The sequence below is a fragment of the Mustela lutreola genome, chromosome 7 (assembly GCF_030435805.1).
Source record: "Mustela lutreola isolate mMusLut2 chromosome 7, mMusLut2.pri, whole genome shotgun sequence".
Lineage (NCBI taxonomy): Eukaryota > Metazoa > Chordata > Mammalia > Carnivora > Mustelidae > Mustela > Mustela lutreola.
The window spans coordinates 60,275,189-60,302,333 of NC_081296.1; the positions used below are offsets into that span (position 1 = coordinate 60,275,189).

At 45.0% G+C, this 27,145-nt stretch overlaps 1 protein-coding gene across 1 annotated transcript in view; it reads right to left on the reverse strand.

The window, feature by feature from the left end:
* RYR3 (ryanodine receptor 3) overlaps positions 1 to 27,145 on the reverse strand; it is a 352,315-nt gene that overhangs the window by 3,025 nt on the left and 322,145 nt on the right. Inside the window, exons 86-101 of the mRNA XM_059183407.1 lie at positions 25,415 to 25,519; positions 23,627 to 23,708; positions 21,644 to 22,974; positions 19,533 to 19,591; positions 18,524 to 18,695; positions 17,426 to 17,512; positions 15,966 to 16,166; positions 12,934 to 13,064; positions 8,534 to 8,576; positions 7,937 to 8,064; positions 7,458 to 7,518; positions 7,004 to 7,150; positions 3,299 to 3,433; positions 2,112 to 2,268; positions 1,615 to 1,679; positions 1,117 to 1,217 (exon numbers count right to left, since the gene is read on the reverse strand). Coding sequence (XP_059039390.1) covers positions 1,117 to 1,217; positions 1,615 to 1,679; positions 2,112 to 2,268; positions 3,299 to 3,433; positions 7,004 to 7,150; positions 7,458 to 7,518; positions 7,937 to 8,064; positions 8,534 to 8,576; positions 12,934 to 13,064; positions 15,966 to 16,166; positions 17,426 to 17,512; positions 18,524 to 18,695; positions 19,533 to 19,591; positions 21,644 to 22,974; positions 23,627 to 23,708; positions 25,415 to 25,519 — 3,005 coding nt within the window. The remainder of the gene's footprint in view (positions 1 to 1,116; positions 1,218 to 1,614; positions 1,680 to 2,111; positions 2,269 to 3,298; positions 3,434 to 7,003; positions 7,151 to 7,457; positions 7,519 to 7,936; positions 8,065 to 8,533; positions 8,577 to 12,933; positions 13,065 to 15,965; positions 16,167 to 17,425; positions 17,513 to 18,523; positions 18,696 to 19,532; positions 19,592 to 21,643; positions 22,975 to 23,626; positions 23,709 to 25,414; positions 25,520 to 27,145) is intronic.

Genomic DNA, 27,145 nt, shown 5'->3' on the forward strand with positions numbered 1-27,145 from the left:
TCTTCATGAGAGTTAACAGTGATGAATACTCATGACTTGAGGAAGGATATATTAAAGTTTATTTTTTTTTAATTTGTGTTTTTGTCTTCTAGTATATAAGGTATTCTAGCAAAATGATAGGTCTTTGGTACTTCTTTTTGACAATAATACCTTTCCCAATGGCTAGGCCTGTTCTATCCTAAAGATTGGTTTTTCCTGAATAATAAAATGTAGACCCAGAAGGGAAGACATGGGCCGGGGAGCAGCTTTTTCCCTCTTCTTGAAAATGATCAGTTACAGAGAATATAGATTACCTGCCCATTCAGAGTCTCTTTAATATAGAAGCTTCATAGGGTACAAAATGGGCTCTGAATAACTTGTTTCTGAGTGACGGCTTGACCTCAGAAAAAGTGAAATGCTTATTAGCACCTTCTGGGGGCCAAGGACTTCTACCGCGTGTGCTAGGATACAGCAGTATGAAACACCCGCGTCCCACAACTATCCTGCTCTCCTGGAGCTCGTATGTTCCCAGGAGAGGACAGTCGGGGTGAGGCCTGCAAACTGACCACAGCACCCAGCAACAGGCAGCTCATGGACCACCTCAGTAGGAGCAAGTGTGACGTGGTGGGGAGGGGCCTGACTGGGGTGGGTTCAAAGGAGAATGGGAAGAGAAGATTTGAAGACAGTAAGCACAGACACTTTACGTTTTTTTACTGGAAGGGAAAGAAAAGAGGGCAAGAGCTGGCGGTAGAAATGGGGTGGCAGACTCTTCTTTGTTTAGGATAAAAAAAAATAACACTTGTGTGGTGACAGGATAAATCTGGTAAAGAAAGAAATTGCTGTAGTTATAGGACGAGAGGAAGGCATGGGGTGTCATCACAGGTGCATGGGCTGACCTTTGTGAGGTGCAGGGAAAACCCATAGCACACGTCTGTCAAAGCCCGGAAAGGCAGGGAATATGGACAAAGAGGCAAGCTCATCGAGACTCTTTGAAGTTTTTTCCTAACTGCCTCTACTTTTTCAGAGAAACAGGCAGAAATGGCATGTACAGGGGGGAAGCCTATGATATAACTGTGTATTTTACTCTGCAGCTCCTTCCCCCAGCCACTGTCACCTCTGTTGATCACGGATACTCACAAATAGTTGGCTAAGTTGTGCTCCTGTAAGGTATGTGTTTCAAAGCCATGAGGAGTCGTGTCAAAATAGTCATTGCCAATCCCACAGATGAAACATTTAGTCTAAGATGAATAAGAGAAGCAGTAAAGGCATTAGTACACATGACATTAATGGCAGGAGGGAAAGGGTTACTGATCTCTGAATGGACAGATGGAAAATATGTCTCTCTCTCATGCTTTTGGCTATTAATCCTCTCCACAGTGTCCCATCGTCAACTCCTAGCTAGCAGAGCACGGTGGAGGCAGCAGGGTGGCAGGCGGGGAAGCGGAGAGGTGCAGGGCAGGGAGGGTGAGGCAGAAGCAGAGCCCGGAGCTGGCAGACAGGCACAGAGGACAGGCACGGCAAACAAACTTTGTCGGTCATTTGGCTAAGACTGGCCCTACATAATAGCAGACCCGATTACTTAAACCCATTTTCCGTAAGATACAGAAATAAGCATTGGAGCAAATGAAACATTACCTCCATATCTTCTCGCACTTGTTCCTGCTGGTCTCTTAGCTCTCCAAAAGCATCAATAATAAGACCTGGTATTTTAAATACAAAGACAGATAAAGGGTTTAAAGTAATCTGTTCAGAGGCTTGGGGTAGAGGTTCACTGGTAGAAGCTACGTTTGTTTTGTAAACAAAACAAAACAAAACAAAAAAACCCCTAAAAAAACCTAGGAAGCAGAGTGAGAAGGAGATAACCAGTTCAGAGTGGGGGATAAAAGGAGGTGAGGGGTGGTCCTCCATTCCAATTCTTAGGGTTCTTGTGTCAGTGTCTGGATATATCTCTGGCTTTATGCCTAGACACGTGCATGCATAGTAGATGCTCAAATTGTTAACTAGTAAGTGAATGTATAAACCTCTCTATGTAATGTCATAGATCGAGAAAGATAGTTCTTTATCTTTCTCTATGACATTATATAGAGGTAGGTACAAGGCCCAGTCATACTTAACCTAACTGGCCACCCTACCTTGAATGATGGCCAGCAAGATGACAATGACGAAGAAGAAGAAGGTAATGTCAAAGACAATGCGGTACATCTCATAAGGGTCACCAGCAGGGTCTTCAATTTCGTCGCCAATGCCCCCTCCAGCTCTCACTCCCACATACATGTGGAACAGGTAACACTAGAGAAGAAAAATAATGGCAGTTCAGGTCAAAATCACAGAATTTTGTGTTGAGCACGAGGGTTGTTAGCTCTTTCACACAGCCAGGTCCCAGCATGACGGCGCTCCCCGGTGATGTCCGTCCTTGCGCTGCTAGCTGCTGGCCTCGATGCCCACTGGTCAGCATGGGATCTTGGAATGTGGCAAGACTTGTTACATTTAGTCTTTAAAAGATATTCTTCGCTCATTAAAAAAAGAGAATTCAGGTAGGGCATGTATAAGTTAAACCAACTCTGGGCCCAGAGGCACATGCGTTCACCAGACAGTAGTTTGCCTTACTGAAAGTGTCACCTCTGGAAAAGGCCTCCTCTACTGCTGCATCCTCTATGCACCCGGGAGGACAGGGATTCCTGCCGTGTCCATGAGGAGACTTTCTCCTCTGGGGCTACCTGTGAGAACCAGTGCAGGCAGCCAGGAGCTGGCTCCCAGAGCAGTGCGCCATCCTACTCAGAGGGGCATCCTACTTGGAGGGCCGAGGTGCAAAGGGAAAGGCAGTGATCGTGGAAAGCCAGGGGTAGTGTGGAATGCATGCTGGTCGCACTGGTCCGCTCCCTCTGCCAGCTCACCTGGAGCTCTGCCCTTTTTGCCCACGAGCGAGCAGCTGGCTAGACAGCAAGACCTCCTCCCCTCCCTGCCAGCCTGCTGCTCTGACGTATTTTTCAGATGATAGTAGTTCTTCTGAAAGAACCCCATCAGGCCTGTTGGAATAAACTGAGCACCAGGTTCTTGGGAATAGATCTCTCTCAGATCTCAGAGAACCCAAGTTGGACTTCCAAGAAATTTAGCTTCAGGTCCCTTCGCGTTCAGATAAAGGTAATTGGCATCTTTAACACAAGGACAGACGGACGAGAACAGCCCTCCCCCCACCCCTGCAGTGTGGTCTTTCCACCTGGGCTTCTGCAACCTGGCTCCTTCCCTCTCTCGGGGACACTTCCCCCTTTTGGAGGAGATCTGTATTCTGCTCTAATCTCTGTTGGTGATTGGCTCTCACCGTCATCATGTCATCACACTTCATATCGGGCTCATCGTCATCTTCACTTTTGTTGTAGAACTTGCGGAAGAAGTTGAAGGCCACCACGGTGTAGAGGTAAACCACCACGGCCAGGAGACCGACAGTCAGAACCAGCTGGGGGCAGGAGGGAGACAGGAGAAAGGAGGTGGGTCTTCTCCAGTCTCAGGAGACTCCAAGGCAACAAGAAAAGTGAGGTGGAAAGGGGACACAGGAGGGAGTGGCAGCGAAGGCTGTCCTACTGCAGGTGGACAAAACGGGCTCTGGGGAGAAGACTAATTGTGGACTAAATTCTATCTCCCCCATATTCATAAGCTCTAGCATCTCAGAATGTGACTAGATTTGGAGATCGGGCCTTTAAGGAGGTAAATTGGAATGATGGCTTTAGAATGGGCCCTGCTCTGGTCTACCTGGAGTTCTTCCAAGAGGAGATTAGGACACAAAGAGACGCCGGGAGCTGCAGGCACTGAGGGAAGATCAAGTGAAAAAGCAAGAGGGTGGCCAGGTCTAAACCAAGGAGCGAGGCCTTTGAAGGAAACCAGGTCTACCTCCACCCTGATCTTAGACTCCCAGCCTCCAGAACTGAGAGGAAATAAATGTCTGTTGTTTACACCACCAGCCTGCTATTCTGTGACAGCAGCCCTAGCAGACACATGCCAGGGGCCTGGGCTGGGCCTCAGCAATGTAAGGAGGGATTTAAGGACTGAGCAGTGACAGAGCTAGGAGGAGAGTGCCCTTGCTTTTCTGCAGAGATGGCCACAGTGGAGGCTTCACAATATGGCTTCCACTCTAACGCTGCTTCTAAAGAAAGTTTCTTTGGACTGGTGGGTGTCCCTACATTACATGTTTTCATAAATAACCATGAATGGATAATTGTCATAACTTTGAAACTGCCATAAGAATTATTTATGATGGTTCAGTGAAGTGACATTTTTCATAATCAAGAAATCTACCTAGAACCTTTGCAGGGGTCATAGGGCAAGCTTGTTTCTTGGCTGGAGGAAGTACTCTAAATAGCATGATGTGGGATCTGCTCAATGGCCTATCGGAGGGATTGGCGCTGAGCTGGAGAGGTGGAGATCGCAGTCATTACGGAGATAAGAGCTTTGCTCTCGAGTTTTGAGTTGCTACACAAAAGGGGTAGGCATGAGTACTGAGATAAATACCAGAAGAAAAATATTCAAAGGCTTCTTTGATGAATAATAACTTACCAAACCTCAGACAGCGGACCTCAGAGAATGCAGTTGGTTTTAGAAACCAAGAACCTGGGCTTTGCACCAAGGAAGAAATGGGCTAGTTCTGTCACTTAGCGGCTGTGTGGTCTTGGGTGAGACACTTAGCCTCTCTGAGCTTCAGTTCTCTTATCTGTCAAGTGAGCATAATGTCTACCTTACAAAGTAAGTTGTGCCTGTCACAGTACCTGGCCCATGGCAAAAACTGGGCACAGTTGCTAGTATTGTTTTGTTTTTCACAATCTTGCCAGAGTTTATTTAGCAAGCCCATATAAGAAATTCATTGTTTAAGCTTTCCATTTAAGGTACAGTTTTGTGTAATGCCATTAAATGCCAAATCAATAAAAACTGAAGTTTCAATATCTGAGTAAAGGGAAAGGAAATAATTCTAAAAGACTGAACTGTAGAACTGGTGTTCCACAGATCACACTTTGGGAAACACTGCCTTTGTAGGATCAAAGTTCCCAAGACACACATGTAAAAATACACAACGGCCTTTCTCCCAGGAACCTGTAAGGAAGCATTTAACACTCTAGGCAAACATCTAGATCACGGGTTCTGTTATTACCTCCCTAGACTTGAGCGGCTTGTATGTGGCAGCAAATCTCTATTTCCGGCTTTTCTCCATTCTTTTTATCATCCACCAAACAAGAAACAATGACTATGGCTACTACCAGAAACCTAGAGGAAATAAACCACCCTAACGCCTGATGAACCAGAACCTTTTATCTTTTAGAAATTCTAGTATAGTGGACAATGTTATGTTAGTTCCAGGTGCTCAACGTGGTGATTCAGCATCTCTGTACATTACACTGTGCTCAGCAGAGGTGCGGTTCCTGTCTGTCACCACACACAACGCTACCACAGTACCAAGGACTATCTTCCCTGCACTGAGCCTTGTATTACCACGGCTTATTCATCCCCTCACTGGCAGCCTGTGCCTCCCACTCCCTTCCCCCATTCTGCCCAATCCATCAACCCCCTTCCCTCTGGCAACCATTGGTTCTCTGTATTTACAGATCTGATTCTGACACATTTCATTTTAGAACAATTACAGGTCAATTTTGACTTTTTTTCTAGTTGGAATCCCTATTTTTTAAGGTGTACAAAGTAATGATTTAATATATGTATACATTGTCAAATGGTGCCACAATCAAGGTAATTAACATATCTGTCACCTTACACAGTTACTGGGCGGGGGTGCTGCTGTGAGAACACCAGATCTACTGTCTTAGCAAATTTCAAGTACACGAAACAGTATTTTTAACTACAAGTACCCTGCTTTACATTAGATCCCCAGAATTTATTCATCTCATAGCTAAAAGTTTGTATTCTCTGACTGACGTGCCCCCATTCCTCTATCCCCTGGCAACCATCATTTTACTCTTTGATTCTAGTTCAATTTCTCTAGATTCCACATATAAGTGAGATCATACAGTATTTGTATTTCTCTGTCTAGCCTATCTCCCTTAACATTAATGGTTCCTCTATGTTGCTGTGAATCCCAGGATTTCCATTTTTTATGGCTAATTAATATTCCATTGTATGTGCATATGACATTTTCTTCCATTCATCCATTGATGGACACTTAGGTTTTTTCCATATCTTGACTATTATGAATAATGCTTCACTGAACATGGGAATGCAGGTATCTCTTTGATATAGTGATCTCATTGGCTTTGGACATATACACATAAATGGGACTGCTAGATCATGTGGCAGTCCTAGATTTAATTTTTAGAGGAACCTCCATACGGTTTTCCATAATGGCTGTACAAAGCTGGGCCCTTATTAACTTCTTTATTTTCCCCCTCTCCTACAAGAAGGTTTACAGATGGGAGGGAACTCATGTATTATTTACGAAGTTGCGCTTAATGAGGAATGAAATGCTAAGGAGTTTGAATTTGTTGACCAAAGGAGCCATCAGAGGATTTTAACCAAGGGATTGCCCCTGACAACACTGCAGAAAGCAGACTGGATATTGATGAGGCTGGACAGAGCCATGTCTACGTAGACAGATAGAGGTACAGATGTGTGTGTGTGTGTCTAAGTGACTGCTTCTTAATCAGAACCATGCATCGGAGCACCCGAGGGGCTTCCAAATTGCATAGCCTGCTTACCAACCCCCAGGGAATGTATCAGATTCGTGGAAGAAAGAGTAAACCAGAAAAAGTCTCCAGAGCAATTCTGATATGTCCATCACCTCCTTCCCTCCCCCTTCCTCCCGGCTGATCTAAGTGCTGAGGGTTTCTACACCAAGGTCTTACATCTCTTCAGTGATGGCTGTAGTTCTGCTGTAACAATCTACTAGTTCACGTGTTTGGTCAAGAAGCGTGGACCACACACCATGACACACACCTTCCTGGCATACACCAGTGTACCACCTGCTGTTGACTTCCTTTCCCCCGACCCACATCTAGGCTTCTCCTGTTCTGCCCAGTATAGACCCCAGTACCTGCTTGCCATTGTGAGTTACAGATGACAGAATAGTCCTCAGCGTCTTGAAGCCCATCGCGATGTCCAGCAGATGAGCAGCAAAGAAGAAGTTGTTGTAGTGGCCCAGGACTGACATGGTGGTATACCAGGCCAGGTAGAGAAAGGACTGTGCAGAAAGGACCGAGAGGCAATTGAGCAACCTTTCAAGCATTTGTGACTCCTGATGGGCCCATGAAACCATTTTTGTTCCTAGATACTGAAAGGCTGAGGGGCTGTGACTGGCCGGAGAACTGCCCAGGGAAAGCCCACCTGCCTTCCACACTACTGTTCCCCCAGCACGGGGAAGGGCATCCACCTTTGACAAGCAAGCGCTGAGTCTTCTTGGCACCCACCCTAGTGTGTGGCCCTACAGCAACCCGTGACACCCCTGACCCCACGGCGCAGGATCTGGTTTTTCCGGGAGCCGTACTCACGTTGTCGGTAAAAACAACTCCCAGCTTCCAGACGTGGTACTTCATGTCGATGGAACTCAGCCTGAAGGGGAACAAAAGCCTTTTAAAACTTATAAATGTCAGACTTTAGTTAAGTGTTTAATAAGGGGAAAAATTAAGTTTTTTTCTCTTGGGTTTAATAATCTAAACACAGCTCTGAGCTTTATCAGGTTGTATGTGGTGTTCCCCAGGAGACCGAGAAGGGCTGAATCATGCATCTTGAAATTTTAATTAGTCTTTCTCTTTCAGCTCGAACAGGCATAAAAGCTGGGAGGTCTTTAAGATTTTTGAGGCCGCTTTCTCCCAGGATGTCAGAACCTAGAAGAAAACACCTAAGCCAGAGAAGAGCCTGAGCACCCACGGGCGTGCTGTAGTCCCTCCCTCTGGCACTCAGAGGAGAACTGGAAAAACAAAGGATCCCCTTGGGCCAGACTTGGGATTTGAACTCCTAAGCTCTGTACCATGACACCAGAGAGGCCGCCTCTGCTTTGCTCTCTTCCACTGGGCTGAAATCCAGGGCATTTTTGTCCAAACCCAGGAGTTCCGCAATGCGTTCTGCTCCATAGAGGTCGCCGTACTTGTTGATCACCTGGAGAAAGAGGGCGACAGGGCAGCCCGGGCTGCACATCACCGGGCTGTTGCCAGCCCCGAGGCTTCAGAGCTTCCCCATGCTCTGGGCTCTTTCAGGGGTTGATGAAGACAGGACTCAAAATGCAACAGGAAAATGAGGAGGAAAAAAATAACCCCAGGAGAAAACAGGAATGAAAGAGACCAAGTGAAAACCACTCTTCAAGCTGAGATCTATTTGGAGGGGAGAAGAAAACTAGTACGCAGAAAGTAGTGATTGTGTTAAGCAGTTTAGGGCAGGGAGTATAAGCACGGAGCCAAAACCTACATATGTTCATACAAAAAAACCTTCTGTGACTTACTCTGTTCAAGATACCATCCTAAAAGCAACAGCAAATTTATTCATGTTTGTGTATGTAGAACTTAAAAAAAAAATCTCCCATTTCTTTGGTGGTCATGGAAACCAGCCCCCACCAACAGACAAGGCATACCTTTCTCTTAACAAACTTGTCCCAGTAGTTATTAGGAAAAGATCTGAAAAAGAAAATGAAAAGGGAAGGTTCTTAACATCAAGGCAAACATCAAGGAGCTGTGAGATCTGTGTCTGGATCTAGGATCTCCTTGGGTTTTGTCCTGCTCGTTCAAGAATTCAGACTAATTGAAGCTCAGAGTCACCACAGTTCTAATTGATCTATGGTTTTGCTTCTTTGTATTAACTTCTGAAACACCTGGAGAACCACTCTGAATTTTCTGCCTCAGAAATATGATAAAGAGCCAGGATTTGTGATAGCAGACTAGACAGAAGCAAGGAGATGTTTCTTGATCCCAGTATAACTAGAAACAAAACCCTATAGGGAAACACATGCATTCGGGCTTCATTCATGGAGTACTTTACTTTACGTTGGTCCCTGGGGTAGGTGATAGGGATACAGTGGTGGTAAATGCAGACAAAGTTCCTAACTTGATGTTTCTGGTATGGGAATCCCTTTAGTTCATGTATGTGTGGTTTTTCTTAACCACAGTGCTCTTCCACTCTGTTCTCCATCTCCATATAACCCCTGTGGGGTCTGCTTTTCTCAGGGAATTAGATCCCTCTATCTTTCGGAGGTAGTTCCCTTTACCATACCATCCCTAACTCCCCAGAGGAATGTCTTTCTTCAGCCTAGTAACTTATACCAGCTCACTGCAAAGGGCTTGTAATTGTTAAAGTCCGGGAGGAACTGTCACGTTCAGGTATGTTGGCAAAAACCATTTAAGATATTTTTTTCCTGGGGCACCTGGGTGGCTCAGTCGGGTAAGCACCTGACTCTTGATTTCAGATCAGGTCATGATCTCAGGGTCATGACATGGAGGCCCAAATGGGGCTCTATGCTCAGCGGGGAGCCTGCTTGGGATTCTCTCTCTCCCTCTGCCGCTCCCCACCTTGCATGCTTCCTTCCTTCCTTTCTTTTCTTTTTCTTTTTTTTTTTTTTAAGATTGTATTTATTTATTTGACTGACAGAGATCATAAGTAGGCAGAGAGGTAGGCAGAGAGAGATGGGGGGAAGCAGGCTCCCTGCTGAGCAGAGAGCCCGATGCGGGTCTTGATCCCAGGACCCTGAGATCATGACCTGAGCGAAAGGCAGAGGCATTAGCCCACTGAGCCACCCAGGTGCCCCAACTTCCTTTCTAATTAAAAAAATTTTTTTTCTCTGTTCCACAATGATTGATCTTCCCCGGGAGATATCCTTATGAGTCCAGACTGTAGCCAAGGAACCTCTGGCCATTGATGCATGCATTTTTAGTTCTGTTTTCCTTAAATTGAGTCCATTCTTCCTGATTCTGAAACACAGTAGTCTCCTGTTCTATAAAGACCACCCAAGATGGTGATAAGGAAGTGAGAACCTCCCTCTGCTCATGGACCCCTCAGAAGAATAACCGTCAGCAAATGTCACTCCCCTCCTCCCCACCAACACTCTGACAATCTTTAAAAAAATTTTCTTGCAGGGACGGGGGAGGGGGTAAGCTAAAGCAATTTCTTTGTTTCAAACATCCAAATGTCACTTCAAAGCAAAAACAAGTGCTGAGTTTACAGAGTAAAATGGTAATAGATTTTATCTCCGGAGGCATGGAAGGATTGTTTTGATTTTCTTCTTTGTACATTTTTCTACTTGATTTTTTTTCATGTATTACAGTTAGAACCTAAAATAAACAAAGCAAATAATAATAAAAAAAAATTCCAGGCTTCCTCTGTCCTCACTAAAATCTCCTTTTTCTTAAATCCCTTATACAAATGATCTATAATGTACAACTCAGCTTTGGTTACATTTTGTCCTAAGTGGACAGTTCCATAAGTGATACCACAGGGCCACTTACTGAAGGTTCTAGGAAAGACCATTTCACAGGCATGATCTCACCTTGGTCTGAATATTCTTGTCCCCTGACTAGGTATGTAAGTTCCTTGAAGGTAGAAAACATAATTTTACTTGATAATAATCCTTAAAGTGTGAGGTAGACAACAGAACGTCCAGAATGGAAATGTATCAATAAGCAATACTTCTATATATCTAAGCTCAACCTCTTTAAAAATGAAGGAGAGGCATAGTGAGATGCTATTACACACCCACCAAATTAGAACAATTATCTGAGTATCCTAACAAGTGTGGCAAAGAGGCAAAGGAGCAGGAACTCTCACAGAGGGATGGCTGGAATGTAAATCAAGACAAACATTTGTATCTCCTACTATTAAACAAATTCCTTTCCTGGTCTCTATTCTAGAGAAACTCTTTTACTGGAGCCTTAGGTATAAAAGTGTTCATTGTCCCACTGTTTCTAAGAGCCAGAAAGTAGAAACAGTTGAGATATCCATTGTCAGGAAAATGAATAAATACAGGACATATATATGATAAATACTCATATAATGAAAAATGCCACAGTTTTGAGAATGACCAAACTATGGCCATACACATCAACATGGGTGAGTTCCCAGATGCAGTGTTGAACAAAAGTAATGCATATAGCGTAATTCCATTTACACAAAGTTCAAAAACAGTCAAAGTGAAAGAACGCTTCAAGGGACACATACCTAAGCGGTAAACTATATACTAAAGGAAAAGAATGAATATCACTAAAGCCAGGAGAGTAGTTAAGTGGGGGTTTGGGAGGTTATGATCAGTGAGAGATCAGGGAGAATGTTTGGGACTTGGAAACTATGAGCAAGGTTCCGTTTTTAAAACTTAGTAGTTCTTATTGTACTTTAAGATATATATTTTATATTTTCTTAATATGTGTATTTAACAAAAAGAAAAGACAGCTCTTTTTGATACGTAGTTAGCTATAAAAAGTAGGTTACTGGGAAGGACTACATGTGCTATGATGCCATTATTGTGGGAAAAAAAGATCCATCTATGTAAAAATTTTAAAACCTATTTATGCATTTCTCTATTCATAGACATTTAAACCACTTCAAATAAAAAAATCGCAAATATCCTTGTTGGAATGTTTTAGTGTACTTATTAACTCCTTAGATACTTATATTTCTAGATACTAAACTACCTTTTTACTGGGACTTCTAGGCCATATCACCTGTATCACATATATAAGCATTACTGATGATTGCAGAAAGCTGATTAAAGAATCACATTACTTAATAGTATCCAAAATTTCTGTGATATGATGACCAAGTATCAGAAACCCTGCTTAGCAGTTTTCCTTATGTGAGGGGATTGGTGAGGACCTGCAGCGGCAGACAGGCTTTTGATCTGCAAGCTCACCGCCCCACCCTGCCATCTTCCTGTTTTAGAGACTATTTTATTTTATTTATTTTTAGAGACTATTTTAAAGAGCTCCATTGTGACTTTATAGAGCTGCCTCCCTCCTGACCTGCCTGCCTATCTCTGGATCAGGAGCAATTTTCTTCCCCCAGGGGTCAGGGTGGTTGTTTGCTGACATGCACAGTTTAATTGGCGCAGCTAAGAGTTTCAACATAGTCACCTCTGTTTACGTATCTAGCCCTGTATCTCTTCTCTTTCAGCACACTGATCTACCTCGAAACTCTCACTCTCCCAGGTGTGAACACACAAGTGCTCCCTTTGCTAATGATGATGGCCAATTTTTGAACAGGTAGACAAAGGGAATGACAAACAGCTGGGTGCCTACCACGTACCAGGCACCGTACCAGGCATGTAACATACATTCATTGGTCCTCCCAGACTTCAGGAGGTGGTGTTCTCACGCCTCTATTAATGAGAAGGAACTCAAGGCTCAGTAGGCTTCATTACCTTGCCCCTTTCACAGACAACTAAGTGACAGAGCTGACCTCTATCTGGGGGATGAGTGCTCTTTCCCACCACAGTACTAATTACAACAAAGCAGGCTTCGTGCCGGAGGTAGTAGCATCCCTCCCCACCCCGCCCCACTCCGATGGCCCTATTTTAAGTGCCCAAGGGACTGCCTACCAAGTGATAATGGCAGGAGTTCTATTACCAACCAGGCCACTTGTCTGAGAAGACTTCAGTGGTGGTGCTGTCCTCGAACTGCTGTGCCATATGGGAGCTCTGGGAGAAGCCGAGCAGATGATCTCAGAACCCCCGGGCCAGGGAAATATTCTGTATGACTTGAACATGGAAAACTAAATCATACTGTCCTGGACCACCTGGTCTTAATTAAATATGCTCAGCACTCCCTGATCACATCCTCTGTCCCCCATTAAATGCGAAGAGACATACACAAGGGTTTGAGGGGGAACAGGCTATTTTACTAGGAAGGCAGTGGAGAAAGTAAGTCCTAGAACCCTCCTCCCCCAAATAAAAACTTTCTATTAATCAGTCTCCAAGGCTGGTTAAGAACATGTCATTCTATTTACAGTACAGAGCCTTTTCCTTTTCAGGTTGGAGGGCAGGGAGAAACTTACGGTGTGTTGATTACCAGGCGGTCCCACTGCCCCTTGATGTCATCTTCAGATGGCTGTTCAGTGATATATAGGCCATCAAACTCCAGCTTCCTGGCGATTTCTTTTTCCCTTTTGAATACCACCAGAGGGACCTAAGAGTGGGAAGACACTGGTTACTAGAGAAGGCTTTCAGATGACAGCACCCTCTCCTAAGAATTCCCCACAAATTAGCCTTTCCAACTTCAGGGTGGTAATCTCTCTTTCTCTTACCTTCTCTCTCTTAAGTTTATATTTTTTAGTTAGTAATCTCTATGCCCAACCTGGGGCTTGAACTCATGATGCTGAGATCAGGAGCCACATGCTCCTCTGACAGAGCCAGCCAGGTGCACCTGAGGCAGTAATTTCTTCGCAGTGGGATTCTTTGGGTGCCTTGCTGTAGATCTAAAGTCAAATAAATCTCTTCTCACTCCTTTGGCTAATATGCCTCCCTCTCCAAAAAGCTGTTTCATTTGGGCCACCCTTCAATGTTTGTATTAAATAGCTGATAGTAATACAAACCAGACTCCTTGACCCATCCTGGGGAGAAGGCCATATTTAGACCAGTCCCCAGGCCAAATGAGTTAGGTCCCCTAGGATTCCTAGACTGGAGTTGAACCAAGATTTAGAAAGAAAATGAACTGTTCTAGAGTTGATTGGTCAGCCACAGAAATACCATGGCATATTCCAGCCCCCTTCAGTGGCTATGGTCATATTCATGTCATGGTACTGATGTTTGGTTGATGAAACATGGTTTGCTAGCTAGGAGGAGAGGATTCACTGGGCTCTGTACGCTCTTTCGGTATTGAAGTCTTCTTCCTGAGAGCAGCACATTTACTGGTTCCTGACTATCACTCCCCATTCTCTTCCAGTTGTCACTGTCATTTTAGCCTAGAGATGGTGGCATGGCTCTGATGACCTAACACTAAAAAGGTACACAGAGAAGAAGGGGAAAGTAATCTCCTTGCTCCAACCATCACCAAACACACATGCTTCAAACAAGGGACAAAGTTAGTGAGGTCAGAGGAGACTACTGAAATCCCAGGAAATGAGTAGCCAGCACTCCTCTAGCCTGGAGAGCTCAATGGCAGACAGAGCCGGGGCCAGTCACGAGGCCGGAAATCCACTGGGTACATGGCAACATCCCTCAGGGTCGGGTCTCCAGTTTCTTCCAGTAACTCTCAAAGCTCATGATATCCATATGCCCCACACTATTTCTTAATTTCCAAGGAAAAAAGGACAAAATCTAGATAGTCATTTGTGAAGTTACTTCTTGCCCTTTTTTCTTTAAAATGACAAACACCACCAAGAAGATAAAAGACTAATGACAGGAAGATGGCAAAGGCTAATAATAGGCATTTGCACACTGTGAGGAATCAATGATTGCTACTCACTAATGGATGATGTAGGAGGGAAAGCAAAGGTAAAGCCACTCTGACTAAGGTCTGCTGTATTCAGAGAAGATTCTGAATAATAATAATAGTAATAATACTACCAAGGACTGGAGCAGTACTCATCTCTGGGATTCGAAGCATTCCCCCTTCAATCTTCTAAGGGTTTATACACTCTTGTAAGGAGGACCTCCATATCTTTATTCGCAAGGCAGTGTTTACCTTCTGTTTTCTCTAGATAGCCAGTGTATCTGTACTGAAGCCAACAAGCCAATAAGCCAACAAGTCCAGGATGCCAGACTAAGGAAAACCACCAACATGATCTCGTGGTTACTATGTTTGGGGTTCTGAGTCCCGTTACACACAGTAATTCATTTAACACTTCCAGCAACTTTTAGGAGTTGGTGTTATGATTATAACACTCACTTTTACAGATGAGGAATCAGAGGAATGGGGAAGTTAGTGGCAGAGCTGGGAGTCCCACCCAGGCAGCTTTGCTCTGGACTCTGTGCTTTCATCATTACAAAGGAGTCCTTAGCATAGGTCAGGGCAAGTGGTCTCCCCAGTGGGGTAGCTAGACTTCCCGCAGGATACTCTAGTTCACCGGGGGAAGTGACGGCCACAAGGATAGGAATACATGTTGTGGACTCTTCTCAGGGAGAAGATGGCACGATGTATGGCCAAGGAGACTTCCAATCAAGAGAAGAAAAAAAACGTAATGAGAAAAAAGATGTGGTCTAGTAGCAGTAGAACTGGACTTAGAACACCAAAAATAGAATAGAGGGCTTCATATGAATATATGAAGATTCCTAAAACTGAAGTAGTTTGTGAAGACGGCCCCAGTGAACTAAGTCTCCTAAGATCCATGCCCTTGTGTGCCGCCCCCCTCCACGCCTCCTTTGCAGCAACGAGTCTGGGCTGCCCCTGTGACTCAGAGATGCGGAGTCTTCACAGAGAACCCTGGCTGAGCCCAGCCTTCCAGCTGTTTGTTCCCTTGCCAACATTCCAGGCACGAGAGCGTGCCGTCCTGGACAGTCCAGCCCAGCTGAACTGACAGATGGTGGCTGACACGGCTGCCTTCACGCAGAGCGGAGGGACTGCTCAGATGTGCCCAGTCAAGCCAGAGAATGAAAATGATTGTCGTTTTAAGCCACTAAGTTTTGGGGGGCAATCTGTTACAGAGCACTAGGTAACTGAAATGGTAATTCATCAGTAAGTTTTCATCTGCTATCTTGAGTAGTATCTTGAAACCTAACACACTTCAAAAGGTGAAAAGCATTTCTGTAAAAATTCTAACTGAAGTTCACAGATCAGAAGCAGCTCTCATTACTAGCTCCACGTGTGACTTAGCCTGGTGATTCTAGTCCCACGAAACTCAATAGGAAGTCCCTGAAAAGGGACTCCCAGAGCAAGGCTTCTCAAATGGGTGTGAACACAGATCCCCCAGGAGGCATGCTGAGTTGCAGATTCTAAAAGTCTCCAGGTGTGGCCAGGGTTTGCAGTTCTCAGCCACTCCATGAGCCCCAGCCCACCAGCACAGTCCTGGAGAACAAAGGCCTGGCTGCGTTTGAAATGATGTGTCTTCCCCAAGGAGTCTGGCTAGATTCAGAGTGGCCTATGACTCACCTTCAGGCAGTAATAGCCCACCACACAGACCAAAGAGATGACGGTGTGGATAATGGCCAAGGCCCGCAATGCGGGTGCCATGTACCCAGTGCTCTCCTGCAGGACAAAGAACACCATCGCTTCTTCTTCTTCCTCATCGGTAAAGGAATTCCACAGATTTGCAACGTCTTCTGTCTCTTCTTCTACAGGTTCCTCGGTGACCTGACCCAAGACACACATTCTCTTATCAACATCAGAGAGGGCCTCTGCCACTGGCTCTCCCCCATTGTTTAGCATGCTAGCACCTGCTGCACAGACTAGGGACGCAGCATTACCTGCTGAGAGAATGAGCTTTAATGGAACTTCTTCCTAGGAATCTCCAGTATTTCTCTTAACTACGAACAAAATTTTTAAGAGACAAAGACGATCTTTCCAAAAAAAGAAAAAAAAATTCAAAGTAAGGAATGCTGTACTACCTATGCTAGGATCCCTAGACCATGGGAGGTAATTTCTGAAATACCATGGCCTGGGGAGGAGGCTGAGACACCAACACACATGCACACACACACACACACACACACACACTCGACATCTTCCAATCTTTTTTAGACACCTTTGACATTCGTGGCTTCATCAGCCATCCAGACACAGGTGATGCCCAGATTTATGCCTATGAGGCTCTCCCCCTATGAGGCTCTTGCCCTGTGGTTCCACCTCCCATGGGCTCTCTGTGCCTGGATCACTGTTTGCGATCCCTTCAACCTCAGTAAGGGGAAAGCCAAGCTTTGCCACACCCCCCTGTGGACTTCTAGTTCTCCTCTCCAGGCAACAGAACGCCATTACTGTTCAACCTAGGGGAAGGCTGGTGTATGTAAAAGTTGGCTTTAAAAAAGTTAGATTGATGGTTTTAGATAGAAAGGGAGAGAAGGAAAAGTTAGAACAGCCAGTTAAAGACAATGTCAAGAATCCAGGACCTATCATTCATTAATTCATTCCACTGACATTTATTATGTGCCTGTGGTCTACAAGACCCATTTACCAATGTTCAAAATCTTTATTTATCCTGATTAGTTCCTCTTTTCTCATACCCAAAAACCATTTGTGGTTAATTCTTCCCTCATAATGGTTCTAACCTATAGGCCAATGATAATGGCTTTCTGTTACCTTATCCTTTACTCATTTTGAGATACATCACATTGTAGGGTCCAGTACATATGAAGTACCCAATACACATTTGAAGAGTTTATGACATAATGACTAGGATAAGCCTGAACTCTGGAAACAGTGCCGGAACTGGATTCCCAGGCAAGTGGTGTCGCCATTCTCTGTGCTGCTAAAAACCATATCCCTTTAGAAGCCAGTGTCTTAGAAATTTCCTTAGATATTAGCATTTTTCTTTTAATTAAGAGCACACATTCTATTAGGATTTAACAAAAAAGAATACCATCTATTTAGCAAATCATCCCTGAATGTGGTATCACCTTATAAAAGAGTAGGATGAAGTTGATCGCGAAGGCTACGAACAGAGCGAGGAACCTCAGGTTGTAGAAATTCCTGGCCAGGTAATGCTGGAAAGGAAAGGACAGGCAGGAGTAGAAGAGTTTTGGAAGGGAAAGAGAACTTCCTTCCCTCAAACAGAAGACCTTGTCTGGTTAGAAATGTAGACAGAACAAGTCCTATTCATTGGTAACCCTGGACTTATGGTAACCCTGGACTTATGATGTATTTGGGGAGGAACCAGGGACATTGATTAAAAAAAAAATTGCTGAGAATGATGCTCAAGGGAATCCCGCTCTGGGTTACCCCTCAGGGAACCAAATGTCTAAACATGCCACCCCAAAGAATTAAAATGCTGCTGTGAAGGTGTGTGCGTGTGTGTGTGTGCGCATTCCATGCAGAAATTACGAGTATTCGAAGCCCACTGTAGGCCCAGCCAGGAGGTGGCCAGTCTGTGGCCTAGAGTCCTTTTCCGTTTGTAAGTCACAGAGCCTCTGCCTTTGTGTTCTCAAGGGGCAGTATTCCCACTGCCATCTTCCCCAGAAAATCCAGCCCTTGTGGATAGGAATGGTAAAAGCTCTCAGGCTCTCTGTGGAGGGGGTGCTCCCCTTGGTGATGTCCTGGCCATCAGCAACTATCCCTCACTGGGCAATGTGTCAGAGAAAGGACATAACGAGCTATGCTGAGAGCTGACTACATGTGGAATAACTTTTGAGGAGTAACAGGAGAACCCAATATGACCATATTCTTTGTGCATCCCAGATGACCCAACTACTTCTGAACTTGGGACTACGATCCTCCACGTCTGCACATGACACAGGAAGAATCTTCTAGAAGGAGGTATCTGCATCCTGTTGTGGATAGCACAGGGCATTCCAGGCTAGGTGGGGGGGCTAGAGCACTTGGCTTTGCCCAAGTTACCCTCTTCTCCTTTTCTTCCCCCACACAAAGACAGATGAAGGAGAAGAGGAAGGAAGAGCAATGAGAAAGAGGAAGAAGCATTATGGACACGAACAATGAAATAGAATGTGGCCCCTCGGCTGAGGTCTGAGCCAGGAGCAGGGCAGGGCGTGAGCGCTTACCAGTAACTTGGTCTGATAGATTTCCAGCCCTTTGAAGAAATTAGCCATGAAGGCTTCAGGCTTCTCGACTTTCTGGCCCCGCCGTCGCTTCTTCTTCTTTGTCACATCTGCCCACAGGGCCTCGGCCTGCTCTTCCTCTTTGGCCGTATCCTCCTTCTCCCCGTCTTCTAGGCTGCAGGAACGAGAGCCCCATCAGCACAGAAGGGCAGCGGGAGGCCTGGCCCAGAGAGGGGGACTAAATTAAAAGGAAATCTTGTCATTATTCCTGGAGGGTATCACCCCACGGTGGCTGGACGCCAGCTCCACCCTTAATGAGCGATGCAGCTCTGAGGAGCTGTGGTCGTCGGGGGCTGTCCATTGTAAATGTGCTTGTAGTCCTCTTCTGATAAGGGGATAAACAAATTTTTTTTCCCCTTCAGAAAAGTTGATTTTTAAAGACTGTTGGAATTAGTAATAGTACCTATTCTTCTAAGCTTGTGGTCAGACTTAAAAAGTGAGCCACCCAGGTGGCTCAGTCTGTTAAGCGGTCGACTCCTGATTTCAGCTTAGGTCATGATCTCAGGCTTGTGAGATGGGGCCGCACATCATGCTCCACGCTCAGTGGGGAGTCTGCTTGAGATTCTTTCCCTTTCCCTTTGCCCTCCCCCCGATTTGTGCTCTCTAAAAACAAACCAAAAAAGACCTTAGCATAGACCGCAGTGTGTAATATGCATTCACTATACTAGAAAACACCACCATTATATGAAGTTGCTAAGTGTGGGTGTTCAATCATTTGTTTGGCCAGATTGGGAAGTTCTGCTCTTCTAGTGCCATGACAAAGTTAACATGAGTAATGGAGTATGCTTACTAGATAGCTGGGGTAAAAAGAAGTATGGCCAGGGCCTGCACAGTACCTGTTCCTTGTAGTAACAGAGATCAAGATTTCTAGTTAGCACAGCAATACAACAGGAGATGTCATCTAGAACGACCTGCTTAGGGTTGGAAGTAGCCAAAGCTACCAAGAACTTACTCTGTCTTCTCAGGCTCCACTTTCCCTTCGGCTTCATGTGCTGCTTTCATCTCAGCTGCCTGGACAAAAATAACAATCAGTCAAATTTTCCTCAACTTGAAGAGATCATGGTCTCTTCATATACAGCACTGGCCGTTTTCATCTCCTTGTCACACATCCCCTTGGCTTTCTCTCTTCAGAATGGCTCTGCTTTCCTCAGGATCACGGATGTAAGTGGATCAGCCACAAAAATGGTTTGCAATCCATTTCTCCAGAGAAATGCCAATGCAAAGATTGCAAACTTAAAAAGTCAGTTGCCCTGCTATTATTCAACTCCCAGAGAAAACTTGGGCTAGGACCCCACGGCACTGTCCCAACAGCCCACGGGGTCAGGGAGGGATGGGTCACAGATCACACCAGGTCCTATCCACAGCCTGCTTCCACCAGACAAAATTCCTTCCTTGTCTTCAATTTTCTTACCTACTATGCCAATCCCTCTGACTGATGACCACTGTAATTAGAATAAAATTCAAGGTCCTCAGTGAGGTCTACAAGGCCTATGTGATCAGGGCCTTTTTCTCCATCCTTGTCTTATACCACTTGACTTGTTACCTCATTTTCTTCCCTGGCATATTCCAAATCCTTCCCAGCACCAAGATCTTTGCACAAGCCACTCTTCTCCCTGGAGTATGACTGCCCTGGTCTTTCCTGTGCCTGACATACTTCAGGACTTGGTTCAGGTGACACCTTTTCAGAAGCCTCCTGAACTATCCTATTCATAGTAGAGCCCATACTCACTTTGTAACACGTGGCCTTGTTCATTTCTTTCAGCACGTGTCACAAATGGTTATTATCTTATTAATTTGATCACTTCTTCCACTAGAAGCTGAGATCTAGTAAAGCAAAAGCATGTCTCTCTTGTTGACCAATGTATTTCCGTGGATCCTAGGAATACAGCAAGGTATGTAATAGGCCTTGAATGAATCCCTATTATGTATCAAACTCTGTCTGGCACCTGGAGCTACATCAGGGAGCAAAACAGAGTAAATAAGTTCATATCACAAGAAGGCCTATGGTTCTGATGCTTCCATCCCAGACTCTCCAAAATTAGGTACGTGTTCTCTCCTCTGCATTTCCTTTACCTGGCATTTTTCCTTCTTAACATTCTCATGCTTGTATGAACTTCTGCAATGTCTATTTTCTTCCACTAAATTACAGGGACAATGCACTTCTCACTTAACATTATCTTCTCAGAGCCCCAAACAGTGGGACACACATATTAACTATTCAATAAATATTAATGAAATTAATGAATAAAATTTGTCTTTGGCCTCTGATGTCTTTACATTCCTCTCCATATTCTCTTTGATGCTAGAATGATGCTATGAGTTAGATGCTTCCGTGGAGGGGAACACCCAGAACTTTCCATGACCAAGGGGTTCTGGATTACTGTTATTTCCTTAATCTAGTGAACTGACTCAAAGCCCAAATTGGATAGTGAGTACATCTCAAGAAGAAAATGTTCCAAGCATGATGCTGGGCAAAATGATATCATCTGGACCACTTGGGACACTGGAGAAGTATGGTCTCAAAGGAAAGGTCTCAGCATATGCTTTCTAGGTTTCTCCCACTCTCTGAAAGTCTGCTTCATGCCACTTCGCTTTTCTTATGAAAGCCCTCCATCAGGACCTGTCCATGCTAACTGTAAGAAATCCAGAGAGGATTTTTACCTTTATGAAATGATAGATGCTTCTTTGTTTTATGCCATTTTGGCTGACGGAAGGTTTGATAGGAACACTCTCATTTGGATAGTGAAGGAAACCTTGCCCTGGTGTTCTGTGCTTTCTGTTCGCTCACCTAACCCACGCATCACAAGAACTAACCTTCTGGTGAAGTCTTGGAAGACCATCAGATTTGGCCTTCACAATGTAACCTGAAGATCACTCAGCAGCTAGACTCTGTGACAACCATCTGAGTGTTGCTCTTTCCCAGACATGGCAGAGAATTGCAAGATCAGGGAGAGAAGAGCTGGTAACTAATACAGTGTTGGCGCCTAGGGAGCCAGCATCAGAAGTGACTGCAAGTCTATTTCTGGGCATAGAGAAAAGATGACAGAAACGACTTGTGCTTACCTGTGCTTTCCTTTTCTTCCGGACAGTACTCTCTAGTGTAGGGGGTTCATCCTTGCCAATAATCTCAGAAAGGTCACCCAAACCCACTTCAGGCCCATGCTTTAAGCCACCTTCTTTCTTCGGGTGTAATCCAAAGAGATCTGACATAATATCTGTATCTCCCTTCTCACCCTTCACGAAGTGAATTAGTTCGGGTGGAACCCCTGGCTCAGTCACCTCTGCCCGCTCAGCATCCAGAGCATCGTCATGGATACCAAACTGGGTGGGGTCAGGCATGTCACCCAGGATCTTGGTCACTCTGATGTTCTTTGCCCCTTCCACGAGGCCACCTCCAAACACTGTGTTCCAGAGGATCTGGAAGATTCCTCCCAATATGGTGAAGAACAACCGGAAGAGCCCCACAAACAACATCCAGAAGAAAGAGAAGAACACTTTTACCAGCTCCTTCACAGTCATCTTTTTCACCTTCCTGTACTGTTTCCGGAGGTTCTTCAGGGTTGCCTTCTTCAGAAAGTTGGCAATGTTTCTCTTCACTGAGGCACAGGCCATGGCAAATGCAGAGGCTGACTCGAAAGACTTGTCGTCTTCCTCTTCACCCTCAATTTCTAACACATAAGATGAATCTTCATCTTCTTCCTCCTCCTCGTCGGGCCTCTCAGCTGAGTCAGATTCGGAGATCTGAGAGGCTAACTGCATTTCAAAGATGGTATCCTCACAGAAGTTCACAAACAGTTCCATCTTTTCTTGCTCTCCCCCTTCATTGACCACATCAAAGATGAACTGCCGCTTTGACTCCTTCACTTGGGGCTTCTCCCACTGAGTTCGACTGGATTCACTGATCTCGAAATAAACACGCTCAATTTTCTTGGCCCCGCCCATGATCTCAATTCGTCCCAGGTACGGTTCAAAGTAATTTAGTACACTTCCTGCTGGGTCCAACAGACACTTAAGGCGAGAATCATTTGGCATGTGTTCGGAGAGATTGGTCAGTAACACTGCCACATTAAACCCTATGTCCTTGGCCGGCTCATGGAACCGGTCTACAAAATCAATGTAATTAAACATATCATTCTCATCAGCTTCTGCGCACGAAAGGAGAAAGTCAATCTCTGACTGTGTGTACTGTTTCTGCCCTTCCATGGCCTTTTGGAACTCTTTTTTAGAGATAATCCCTTTACCATCTGGGTCATATTCTTTGAAGGTGTCTGAGCTGGTTAGGTCTTTAAGTTTCAAGAACATGTCAAAGAATTTCAAGATCATTTCTACATTGGTAGATGATTCTACCAGTGTGTCAACCATCTGCTTGCCAATAGTTCCATTTACCACATTCCCTGTGAGGCAGGTTCAAAAAGACATACAAATATATAAATAAACCCAAGTCATCATGTAACTGGTCAGGTAGCTATTTTTTAGGAAATTTGTATGCCCAATCAGGTGGCTCTTTTCTGACCGTGATGGTTTGAAATGGGTAGGAGGGAGCAGCAAGCCATAAAGACTACACCACTAGGAGCCAAGGGGGAAAGAAACAAAGGGAAGAAGGAGATGGCCACACCAGTGCCTTTTATCTGGACTGGGGCCTGGGAAGTGGTTTCATTACCAGATTACTGGGGACACATAGGGATAAGTGGTACCCCTCTTATCCCCTTAGACCTAGGAGGGTGCCCAACTAGATGGCTGGCATACACACTGGCAGCCAGATGTACTGAAAAGCAATGGGGAGAGGGAGAGGATAGGGAAGAGCAAAGCTTGGAGGTTTTCCCCAGTTCATTCTGGCTTTCCTAGTAACATAAAATGAGTTGGTTTCAGGCTTTGTCCATCAGACCATGTGCCCCTTACTCATTTTTTGCTTCTGAAAATTTGGCTTTCTAACCAAAGTCATAAGGCATCAATGACCTGCCAGAAGGATAATCTGCATGATTAGTATGGTTAGTGCTCAGACCAATTACAGTTGTGTGAATGCCTAGTTATACCAAACAGCCCAACCTTCCAGGAGGGACAGAAGCATCACCACCATGTCCTGAAGGAGATCCAAGAGTTCCTTCAGCAGCTCGATCTGACTGGAATCCTAGAACAGAAACAGGAGATACCCCTGAGCTATCTGATCCCTCAGCAAAGTATAGGGCAGTGAGCAAGAAGAGCCTGCTCTGGAAAGGTTAGGTGAAGGTCGTGTCCATTGTGCCTGTGGACATCGTATCATCCACTGTTCGTAGCATCGGGGAGACTTGCTGTGGCTGGTCTTATCCAAGAGAGCTTCTTTAGTTTCCCTTTTATTAGTACAATATGGCAGACATACCACTTGTTGTCCAAAGCTACTGAACAACCCAATCCACCAAACAACCATTAGATATTTCTACTACTTCATGTTGTGTTTTGTACACTGAGAATGATCAGGTGAGCTTTTGGGGAATACCACTGCAATCCAATTAAGGTATCAAAGTTATAATCATCAAGTGGGTTCTCCTTTCTTTCTGGGTTAGGGTCTCCTGATTCTAGCTGGTGGTGATCTTGGTGCCACTGTCCCTTAATATATTATAGAATTGAGGCTATTCCTCTGCTTTTGCTGCTAGTGTGTCTGGTTTTCACTTCAGGCTCACAGACAGGGCATTGCCAAGTTAGCTCTCTGTTTTAAACTCAATGTCACAGAAGGAAAAACAACCCTTGGATGATCCGAGGCGGGCAATCTGAGGGTGAGATTTAAAGGTACTTTCTGGGCCACACTTCTTGTACAGACACTCTCTCTCACAAACACAATTTTGTCAAGACTCTAGCTTTCAGGGGGACTGCCCCCCTTTGGCATGGGTCAGAGCTACACATGGAATATCACAGGGGAGAGAATATGAAGAGCTGGAAGAGACCTCAGATCGCCTATCCTAATTCCCAATAGTTCACAGATGATGGACCCAAAAACCAGGTAGGGGGAGTGACTCTTGAAAGTCACCAGCAAGGAAGGAAGCAGGGCCAGGCTCCTGTCTCCAGAGCCTTCGCACCTCACCGGCCCAGCTGGGCTGACACAGGAGTGGACGTGTTACCGCCAAATGAGCAGCGCTCCCAAGAACTCTCTCCTCCCATAAGGCCAGAGTCAAAAGGGGAAAAATGAAAGGGTTAAATAGCACATTCCAGTAGAGAGGGGACAGATGTGACAGCCTTGAAAATTTTAGATACACGTTACTTAAATCAATGCTGCATATGTTACTCTAATCAGCCTGAAACACATCCTGAAATTCTCCCTCATGTGTTGCCATGGAGAGAGGCGATCGACAACTATATACACTCCATTTGTTTGTTCATAATAAATGCTCGGAGCGATTCCGATTCATCTTGCCAGAGAGATGGGGAGTGAGAAGGAAAGGCAGCAATGGGGAGGGAGGGGAAGCCAACATGGGAGAAAAGGGATATATGAATTACAGAGACATGCAGACATTTGACAGACCCAGAAGGGGCTGGTAGATTGTCAGAAACTGACACGACAGTGACAAGGAAGCAAAAAGGATGAGCATCATAAAAAGCGAATGTTGAGGCAATTATGTAAAGGATAGGTTGGTGGGACACAAGGAAGGAAGAAGCTGCATCCATGCACAAGCCTGTCTGGGACACCCCTGGAGGCATTTGTTCCTGTCACCCAGTGAAGCCCTCAGGTTTAAAAGGGAGACCTCATCTGCAGGGCTGGTCCAGCCGTTTGACCAAGCAGCCACGTGAACACAGGGGAATACCAAGGGGTGGGGAGTGATTTTGCATTCACACCAATGACACAGCGGGGAAGGGCCACAGTACCTGAGAGAGTTTCATCTGCATGTTAGCAAACACATGGAGGAAGCCGACCACCGCGTCCCACAGCCTGCTGTGAGCCAGGCTCTGCTGGTTCCCAATGCAAGGGCCCTATAGAGAGGAGGGCATCCTTATTTCATGGAGACTTACTTCAGCATGAGCTGCTCTGACTCTTGCCCTAGTCAGCGCACAGGACACCTGCTTCTACTAGCAGATAGCTCCTTCCAAAAGTTATGTATTTTGTGGCTCACTGTTTTCCCAGGGTGTTACTTTTTCCACCCCAACATAGGGACCTGGTCCAGGAAAAAACCACCAGGAATTTCACAGTGCAGTGGTTTTTCAGAGATTTTCTTTTAGCTTGAGAATGTGTTTTTCAAATAAAATACTACAAAGAAGAATATTATTTAAGAGTGAAATGCTCTGGTTGAAATGGGACTGAAGGATACTCCAGCCCACTCTCACCTCCACCTAGGCCTCAGAGGGGTTCTGAGGAACTTCAGGCTTCCACAATTTGAAAAGCAGGCCCTACTGTTTTCAGGTAAAGCTATGCATAAAATGCTATGTGCCATGGCTATCTACTCAAGTAAAAAAATGTGAATAATATTCCTAATGTTGAGGGGTGCCTGCGTGGCTCAGTCAGTTAAGCATCTGCCTTCAGCTCAGGTCATGATCCCAGGGTTCTGGGATCAAGCCCCACATCAGGCTCTCAGCTCAGCGGGGAGCCTGCTTCTTCCTCTCCCTCTGCCTGCTGCTCCCTCTGCTTGTATTTTCTCATTCTCTCTATTACAAATAAATAAATAAAATCTTTAAAGAATATGTTCCTAATGTTCAACCACCTTTAGGATTTTCATATCGTTAACCTAAATTTTAAGTATAATATAATCTCTACCTTTTCTGAAAGCTAAACTTAGAGGAATGACTTCATTACCCATTTCCATTTTTTCATCTTGGTAACTTTTCCTATTTTTTTAAAGATTTTATTTATTTATTTGACAGAGATCACAACTAGGCAGAGACGCAGGCAGAGAGAGAGGAGGAAGCAGGCTCCCTGCTGAGCAGAGAGCCCAATGCGGGGCTTGATCCCAGGACTTGGGGATCATGACCTGAGCCAAAGGCAGAGGCTTTAACCCATTGAGCCACCCAGGCACCCCAATAAATTTTCTTATTTTTATACATTGAATCAACATTTAAAAAAAAATCATCTGGAATTCTTCCACATGGGAGATTGGTCTATTCATTCTTACCTATTTAATCATTTACTTAAATTAATAGGGACTCCACATATTCATTGTATGCTCTGGGTTATTACCCAATACTACTCAATTTTGTCACTCAAATTGTTTCAGTGTTGGCCCCTGGGAGCTCTTTCAGCTGGCCTGTGTCCCTTGGACATAGGCCCATCTTTCTCTCTCTCTTCCCTGTCCCACCCCCCACATTTCCTTGCGCTATATATGGGATTCTCCATGTCTTCTTGCATATTTCTTGCCCCAGCACTAAGACAAGCCCTTTCTCTAAGAAGTCTGGTTCCTCTCACGGGAAAATGGCATTAGAAACTAATCTGGGTGCTAGTTGTGCCTGCTGCTACTGTGATGTCATTATTTTAAGGCCCTCTCAGCTGATATGACAGCAGATATGTGTGGGTTATACTAGCCCATGTGTATTCAAAGTATCTAGAAATGTTTCCATAGGTAAGTATCTGTATCAATACCACGTCCAACATGAATTTAGCATACTGAC